General features: G+C 40.5%; 1 protein-coding gene across 1 annotated transcript; it reads left to right on the top strand.

Moving 5' to 3' along the window:
* The first annotated feature begins 281 nt into the window (after window positions 1-281).
* phlda2 (pleckstrin homology-like domain, family A, member 2) lies at window positions 282-1,336 on the top strand. Its single transcript, XM_085461356.1, has 2 exons — window positions 282-864; window positions 999-1,336. The coding sequence occupies exon 1, from the start codon at window positions 408-410 to the stop codon at window positions 822-824; it is 417 nt and encodes a 138-aa protein (XP_085317482.1). The 5' UTR covers window positions 282-407; the 3' UTR covers window positions 825-864; window positions 999-1,336.
* Window positions 1,337-9,450: the final 8,114 nt, after the last annotated feature.

Below are 9,450 nucleotides of genomic sequence, written 5' to 3'. Positions count from 1 at the left end.
CACTCTGTGTGCACATCTGGTAATATAAGACTGAATCACGCGGTGCAGACTGGGCAAATACTTAGACTAATCTCCGCAGTAGGATGTGGATTACTAATTAACGTGTTGCCAGTGTAATTAGGTTCAAGTTAGGACTTCCTCTTTACCCCCACCCCCCGCGCGCCCCTGCATCCACCCACACACAGCCTTGAATTACTCCAGCGGCAACTGTTGATGCATTCTCCAACCATCTGACGTCAAGAGGGAAGGGCTGAGGCCAGAGCGTGCTATAAATGCCCTCTGGTAGCTTGGTTCATTCACAACCACACTCTGGATTACCAAAGCATCTGTAGAGAAGTTCCTTCCACAAGCGGCTTGGACGACCCAGCAGGAAAGCAGAGGGTTCACAAACGTGCCAAACATAAACGATGAAAATGTCAGCGGCAGAGATCTGCCAGGTTCTCAAGGAGGGAGAGCTGGAGAAGAGGAGCGACAACCTACTCCAGTTTTGGAAGAGGAAGACGTGCGTCCTGACCACGGACAGTCTCAACATTTACCCCGACACGCAGAAGCGCTCCAAGGGCAAGGAGCTCAAACTGCAGTCCATCAAGAAAGTAGACTGCGTGGAGCGCACCGGCAAGTTCGTCTATTTCACCATCGTGACCACAGACAATAAAGAGATCGATTTCCGGTGCTCCGGAGAGGAGAACTGCTGGAACGCAGTGATCACCATGGCTCTGATTGATTACCAGAACAGAAAAGCCATCCAGGACTTTAAAACGAGACAGGACAACGAGAGTGCATCACCGGGACAGCAGGAAAGACGCATGGCGAGAGCGCCCTGAGCCGCCATGGGAACGCCGGCAGTGAACTACTCCTAATATGGTGAGAGACACATTATGAAACATATATGAATAAAAATATGAGTCATATATGCTAAAAATAAAATCGGCCGCGGTACTAATCAGCAAAAATATTTTTTAAGTTTAAACTAACGGCATGTTTTTAATCCCCCACAGTGCCATTGTGGACCATACAGAAATAATATGAGGACCAAAAGGAAGACGAGGTCATCCGGTCCAGAGATGAAGGATTGTTCGGGATTAAGTTCTCGGAGAAACGGGGAAACTGATCTAAAGCGTCACTTTTACAGACCCCACCACACAGGACTGAACTCACGAACTGTCAAAACTATTTCATGTTTGCTCTCCGGAAAGAAACGACTCCTAAAGCCACGATGTTAATTTATTTGTTTCCAGAATATGGTGTTACTGGCAAACTGTTCATGTCATTTAAATTATTTCATTGTGTGTCATGTGTGTATTTATTTGAATAAATATCAGTTTCTTTTTGACATGCTTCTACGATCTCATCTGTTTGTTTTTTCTGTCATTTTATCAATGACATTTATTTTTGTCACTTGTCTTTAAAATCCATCAGTCCATTGGTATTTCATTGCAAAATTGTGGAGTCAGTTACAGTATATTTGGAACTCAGGCGCACTTTTCACCGGAAACACTTCTGAGTAAATACCAGACATGCAGCCGTAAAAAGGGAGTGGAGGACAGGAAAGTCCCTTTCCTCTTTGCTGGCAGGTGGAATGTGACGCTTTATTGCTGGGCAGGGTTACAGGATTGAGTCATAACCGATAAGCAGGGCTGCACGGGACACTTAAAAGACTAAACTACGTTTGAACATACCTGCTTCTAAGGTGTGGCACGTTCACAGCTCCCAGTGGGAACCCTTGAGATAGAAACATAGAAGATGTAAAGCTCAACAATTTATTCATTTTAAGTGGTGGCTCTTGTGATTGTGTGCTTTAAACAGCTGAACTTTTTAAAATGATACTAAGGCTGATTTGGAACCATATTCTGATAAAATACGCCTCTGCACCATTTTTATCAGATCCCTTTGATCTTTATACCAGGCTATCTTGAAATAATGTGACGCTAGATACACACCTATTTGATTACTGCTATAAAGACATGAGGTACGTCGGTGAGCATTTTTCAAAAACTTCTGTGAGACCTGGAGCTGAATAAAGCTAATAAATCAGTATGTAGCTGTCATATGCGTGCAGATTTTCCTAGTGTATTTCTATGTTCATAGACAGTCTATGAAGAAGGTAGAACAGTTTGAACTGCATCCAGCTGTACAGTAAAAACTGGTCCAGGCTTTTTTTTTAAAGATATCCAGCTTAGAAACATAAAGTGAATAATGGAAGAAATCTTTTATATCTACAGAACATTTCTGAATAAGGGTCACATAGAATGCAGTATGGTCTACTAAAAAAATAAATGGGAAACCATAGAGAAGTAACATGAAAGAAATAATAGTAAAACAGAAATGAAATGTCAGTATGTACAGGAAGGGGCAGTTGTTTCAGTACTCTGGATAAAACGGAAAGTGTTCACTGTCCTCACTGCACATAAAGATCTCCAGTCGAGAATCTTACAGAGTGGAAGCGTGTTATGAGCACAAATGGTCAGGGGTCGGAGGTGACAGAAAGCTGAATCGCTGGCCAGGAATAATGAAGTGTATCGTGGAGGCACACCCCGCCCTTTACCATCCAGTCCATGTGTGCAGCTTTGAAGTAGGATCATGCTACAATAAACGCATCAAAGGGTTGATCTGTGGAGTATTACACAAGTGGACGGGCAATCTTCTCTAAAAATACTTCTTCACAAATTTACAGCACACACATGTACACACCTTTGGCCCCCGAGCCAAAGGCCACACAGTTTGTTTCTTTTCACCAGTCACTTATTTTAGACAGCACCAACATCCAACTGTGGCCTTTTCTAAACTTTCTGTGTTTAAGTGACTCCTAAAAGTTCACCTAATTCCATTAGCTGATGGCAAACGTCATCATCTGCTCTGCATCTGGCCACAGGGTGTAAAATTATCTTGTTTTCTTCTGGACCCACACCACCAACCGGAGCGACTCACACATTGTGTCTTCTACCCGACCTCGGGCTGTGTAAACATCCTCTGACGCAGCACTGGAACACACTCAGGCCATACTTGTAGCCTTGGCGTCATCCCCTCAGACTTCATCATTATGTGAGAGAAGCACGGCTGCACAACGCTCTGTGCATTGTTATGCTCTCCATGCACACAGAGGATATGAGACACGTGTGCACTAAGCCCTACATCTTCAATTAGTCTTCATTTTTTCTAAACTGAGCTTGACAAAATCGGTGATTCAGAGGCATTTATTATAAACACCAGAAGCAAGATGATGACCATGCGTTGTAAGGTGAAGGAAGAATCACAGAAGAAACACTCTATTTTGTCATAAAGATAAACTTAACAGCACTCCTACACAAACGCCTCTCACATCCTTGCCAGTAATAACCCATTAAGTCTCTGGGAGAAGTAGTGTGTCTCAATATGAGGCCACAGTACCACAGTCTGTGGGAAAGCCAAAGGATTAGCAAACATATAAATGAATGTGAGAGAAGACTTTTCATGGAGCAGTAAAGTTATGCTAAATATCAAACAAATCGATGGGATTTATGTGCTACTTTGTAAAAAGAAAAAGAAAAAGAAAAGAAGAAGTTGTTTTTGTTTTTTTAAATTGTACATTTTAAAGGTTGATTCTAAAACTTGAATTGGAGAAATTTTACACTAGAATAAATAAGCTCTCCAGAGAATGGTGCGGTGTGCTGAAAGGATAATTGGAGGTGAGCTTCCCTCCCTCCAGGAAGCGGTGCCTGAGGAAAGTGGGGAGGATCATCAAAGACTCCAGTCACCCCAGCCATAAACTGTTCAGACTACTTCCATCAGGCAGGAGGTTCTGCAGTATCCGGTCCCGAACCAGCAGACTGAGAGACAACTTTTTCCATCAGGCCATCAGACTGCTGAACACTTCATAGACACCTCACCTTCACTACTGGAACTTCAATATTATTCACTCCATACTGTACATAAATGCCACTTGTTTTGCACAATGTCCAACTGCCGACCTCTGTGCATTTTATTTTTATTCCATTTTATATATATTTATATATATATAAACACACACACACACACACGTATATATACATATTTAGTATACATATTCAGTAATGCGCATACATTCTTATATTTGTACATATATTTATTCTTATCATTCTCACATTCCTATTCTTATATTTTGCTTTGTTCTTATGTTATTGTATTTTGCACACCTTTGTTGCTTGTGAAGCTCGCACACAAGAATTTCACTCGCATGTACTGTACCAGCGTACCTGCACATGTGATGTGACAATAAAACTGATTTGATTTGAATAAATAACTTTGAAAATTTATTTTTTCTTCAGATGGGTTTGGTTTGGTGTTTTTTTTTTTAATTATATTTCTAGATCCTATGGTGTTGTTCACATGCTGGGTCTTCCTAACAGCACATTTCAGCATCAGTTCAATTAATTTTTATTTACACAGCTCCAATTCACATTCAACAGTCACTTCAAGGTGCTTTATATTGTAGGGTAAAGAACAATCAGATGACCCCATTTGAACAAACACTGAGTGTGACAGTGAGAAGGAAAATCTCTCTTTTAAGAGGACGAAACTTCAGACAGAACCAGGCTCAGGGAAGGGTAACCATCTGCTGTGATTGGTTGGGGAAAGAAAAGAGCAAGTTCATCCTGAGTTTTAAACACTATACAATGTAAGTGATTACATAGTAAAAGGATCGACTAGCAAGAAATCAAATTTTCTTTGTCTTTACTGGAATATTAAAGGGTTTATATGTGTTGGATTGACAGTTTAGAGGCTAAATATAGACAAGCTGTGATTCAGGCTGTAACAATGATTCTAATTTTACATCAAATATTACCTCATATGGGCTTAGAGCTCACCAAAAGCTTGATGTGACATGTTGATCACTCCACTTTACATCATCAACAGTACAGGTTTGCTCAGGTGTGCGTCATGACTCACTATAGCATGACAAAGAATTGGGCTCACTCCACTTCCCGTAAACTGATATAGTATTGTAGAAACCTCTGTCTTTGTTCCACCTTAAGTTGTTGTGCTATTTGCCCACTCGCTCTTCACGTCACAGGCTAATCTGAAGCCAGTAGGACACAACACTAGTGCTTCACATAAATAAAAACTTCCCAAACCCAAACAGAAGAGGATGTTAGGCAAGGCCATGGGAGAAGGTTTGATTACTAACAACCTCCAAGATTTGTGTCACGCTAATAGTGCCTAGTAATTTTGAACCATAGTGAATTAACTAAAGTTCTGATGAGCCTGAATTATTATAACTATCAGAAAAAGCTGGCAGCAGTGTATGAGATCTTCCGCTTAGTTAATTCACAGGAATGGGATTAACTCAGAGAAATGCTATTGACAGGCTCGTTTTACTGGAAGGAACCTCTTTAGGAATTTGTCTTTGTGATGCATAACTCAGGTGAGAAAATACCTGAGCACATACTTCAGTAAATGGAGACAGACCCACACGCCCTCAGGGCACATCTCAGGCATTGTGAAGCCATTTTTTGTTTCTCATTCCTTCATCACACTAAAGGTCATCTGATTCCCAGATTTGGTCTGGTGGGTAAAATGGACAACTATCCTCCCGGGTCTTATCCATAAAGCCTAATTGTGTGCAACTATGGTGACCATGTTTGTTTTTAAGTGGGTATCCATTACTGTCTGCTGAGTCACAGGAAAAGAACTCCCCAGAGTTGCATTTTCAGCTCTATCTGCCCACCCTGTGATTGTGATTGTGATAAAGGATAAGGGTAATTACAATAACACTGAGTAAGAACACCAAACCCAAGATAAATAGAAACTGAGTTTTCACTGGAACAACTTTTGAAACCCGCAATCGGGATTCATTGGAGTCAGTAACACCAAAACAGTAGGAGGGAGCAAGGTACTTATCTGTGAGACATCTCATTGACGCAACCTAGTAGTGTTCTACATCCAGACCAAATCCGCTATCAAACATATTTATTTTTTAAAGAGTCTGAAACCACAAGCTTCCTCAACATTGTCAACATATGTGGGATTAAGGGTGATATTATCCTACAATCAGCAAATGTCTCCCGCTGTAGGCCTGTTTTTCAGAGAGAATCTTATGAATTCGGCACCTCTTATATCCATGACATGCACGTGTGTTGGATATACAAGACTACACACACATGCTGTATATATACAGACAAAGTGTTGGCAGGGCCTGCGCGGGTGAAGGGTGGGATCATGTTGCTTAAGACCCAGCTGTCCGGAGGAGAAGCTTCAAGCAGAGAGAGGAGACATTGTTAGGAATGTCTACAAGGCAGTGAGTGGGTGGAAAGCTGAGGATGACAGAGCTCCGACTGCTTTTTGTTTCTTGAGGAAGCAGGAAACAGAAAGATTAGTAACAGTGTAGACGTTAAACTTTAAAATTAGACAAAGAGCAGTTTCAGTTTTGACTTAAACCTGAAAACAGAAACGGTCTCTAATTTTGACTTTTTTAAACTTTCGGGACTAAAAAATATTGATCAGGCTGCTGTGACAACAATGTTAACGTCACATGTCCTGGTATTGTCTTTTTCAATAAACCAAGCACTACAAAGGCTAATTTTCTTTAATAATAAATTCCTAACATACTAAAGATTAGCACACGTGTATTTGTGGGAAGGTGAGGTTCAAGAAGTAGAGAGGGTTATCTTCTAATCATAGGTTTGGTGGTTTAATTCCCAGTGCCTTCACTTTGCATTCCTAAGTGTCTTTGGGCAAGATAATGAACCCCAAATTGCTCTTGATGAATCCATCAAAGTGTGACTGTATGTGGTAGCAAGAAATTGCTTAAAAGCATAGAATATATTTTTGAGTTTATATATATGTGAATGAAGCTTGTTGGATGTAACACTGTGAGTGCTCAGTTAGCCTCCTGAGACCCAGCCTAAGCATTTGTGTCCTCTGTAGTCGACACAAAAATCACGAAAAAAGTTAAACTGAAAAAAATCCTTTTATCCTCAGATTTTAAGAGATTGGATCAGGAAAGCAATACATGAGGACTAGACTATCATTTACCAAACAAGTTCATCTAATGAATGTGGAGCCATTCAAACCAAATGGTACTTAGGTGAGGTTCACCCAAGCAGGTTAGAAGCACTGTGCATAAAGACATTTTTTGGTTTATCTCGTCCATCCATCCATTCGCTTCCGCTTATTCTTTTCAGGGTCGCAGGGGGTGCTGGAGCAGGGCTAACACATAGACACAGACAACCATTCGGACTCACATTCACACCTATGAACAATTTAGAGTTTCCAATTAACCTATCCCCACTAAGTGCATGTCTTTGGACTGTGGGAGGAAGCCGGAGTACCCGGAGAGAACCCACGCAAACACTGGGAGAACATGTAAACTCCACACAGAAAGATGGTGAAATTGAACTTGGGATCTTCTTCGTGAGGCGACAGTGCTAACCGCCGTATCACCGTGCTTTGTGGTTTATCTCATGAATATTTAAATATTTTACAGGATAAGTGAAAACCTTGAACTGCTGAGGGGGCACAAAAGAAAAAGTCACAGGTTAACCAAATCTTAATTGCCCCTTGGGGATAAATAAAGTCTCGCTGATTCTGTTTCTGATTCTGACATACAGTAGGATATAATCTCTGGGAACCAAAATTTAGGGAAATCTCTCTAATAACTGCTTAACTTCTCCAGTCCACACCACAAATCATGAAAAATAGATTCAATTACAATTTAATTCAACTTTATTTAAATAGCACCATTTCACAAAAGACACTTTATACTGTAGACTTACAATATTGAAAATTTCATTTAAAATAATTACATTAAAAACAAACAGCAGCCACAACAATTAGAAGACCCCCTACGAGCAAGCACTACAATACAAATACAAGTGCAATTCACTTGTATTTTTATTTTTATTCCTATTTATTCTATTTATCCCCTTTGTATATTTTATTAATATTTGTCTCTGTATTTATATATGTGTGTGCGCGCGTGTGTGTGTGTGTGTGTGTGTGTGTGTGTGTGTGTGTGTGTGTGTGTATATATATATATAATATTCTGTAACTCTGTAACTTCTGTCGGTGCTGTGCTTTTTTGGAAATCGAATTTCCCAGAGGAACCCACCCGAGGGATTAATAAAGTTCTATCTTATCTTATCTTATCTTATCTTATCTTATCTTATCTTATCTTATCTTATCTTACAGGCTACAGTGGGAAGGTAAAACTCTCTTTTAACAGAAAGAAACCTCCAGCAGAGCCAGACTTAGGGAGGGGCACCCAGAGTTTAGTAGTTTCTAAAGATAAAATACAGTAGTGGTACATGGAAACAAGGAAAGTGACGTGAGTGAAAAAGAAATGCTTAGTACATCATGGGGCAGCATAACAAAGGGATGGTTCATGTCACCTGATCAAAGTCTGATAGGCCCACCAGGCCTTCAATCCAATCTGAGGCCTAAAACTTTTATTACTGTGAAGGAATTCACACAGTCATTATTAGTTCAAGTGAACTTCAAGGTAGCCACACCTTGGATTATACCCTGTCAGAGACCATAAACTCATTATGAAACTGCTTACTGAGTCACTGCATCAAGTGACAGGCGATTCATTTTCTCAGAGACTTCTATACAATAAGACTTTTTAATGGGCAGCCCTTTAGAAAGTCTCCATGGGTCATTTCCACACTGGCTTCATTTTTCAGATCCAGAAAGTACATTCATCTTTCATCCACAGTCTCTGACTTGGAGTAAAGTGCTGCACTCATGTCAATCCTGCCACCTCCTGATCCACAAAACTGGAGTAACTCAGTACACAGCAACAGAAACAACCCTTTTTTTTTACTACTCAGATATTTCCCATCATATTCATCCAAAATTTTAAGCAAAAAAAAAAAAAAAAAGCTTCTGAAATATCAGTTTCCCTCCATTTCTTTTAGTATGTGGCGGCTGAAATCTCATAGACGTTTTATCCACCTTTTCACAAAACGAACAGCATTATCTGGCTGGCTGGAAACTTCTGTCTATTTAATTTAAATGATATGTGTTTCAGAGCCGTGGAGCTGAGCAGCTGGGCTGCAGGTCTGGAGCTGCTCTCTACAATCAGAGTCTGATCACAGACTATCGCGGGTCCTGAGGGGAGGTTTAGTTACCAGCACCTGTCTGTGTGGGTGTGTGAAGAGATGGCCAAGGAAGGAACACAGAAAACATGTTCTCATTGGGTTTAGTGTAAGACATTATTACAATGTCTGGAGAAAAGCATGGAGATTTTCTGTTTGTCTGATAAAAGCTTTTTTTCTCAACTCTTCCCACGCTTTACACCGATCATCTATAAAACAAACTTTATAACAGCAGCGCAGATAAAGAAAGGAGATGCAAAGTCAGAAGGCGAAAGAATGGCAGTGAAACTACAAGGGCAAGGTGCAGGTGACACAGGGTCGTGTGATTCTTTTCAAGTGTCACTAAATGCCATCACTCACATGTTTCTGCAAGTTGCATCTGACTGTCAGTGCAACA

Source organism: Copadichromis virginalis, linkage group LG7, assembly GCF_057382275.1.
Source record: "Copadichromis virginalis isolate Kocher_CV1m ecotype Utaka linkage group LG7, C_Virginalis_male_GT1.1, whole genome shotgun sequence".
Taxonomy (NCBI): Eukaryota; Metazoa; Chordata; class Actinopteri; order Cichliformes; family Cichlidae; genus Copadichromis; species Copadichromis virginalis.
The sequence above is the reverse complement of the archived record's forward strand: the minus strand, read 5'-3'. Positions and strand labels throughout refer to the sequence as shown.

Bases quoted from the DNA above. Each gene is read 5' to 3' on its own strand.
- phlda2 (XM_085461356.1), top strand. From the start codon at position 408: ATGAAAATGTCAGCGGCAGAGATCTGCCAGGTTCTCAAGGAGGGAGAG.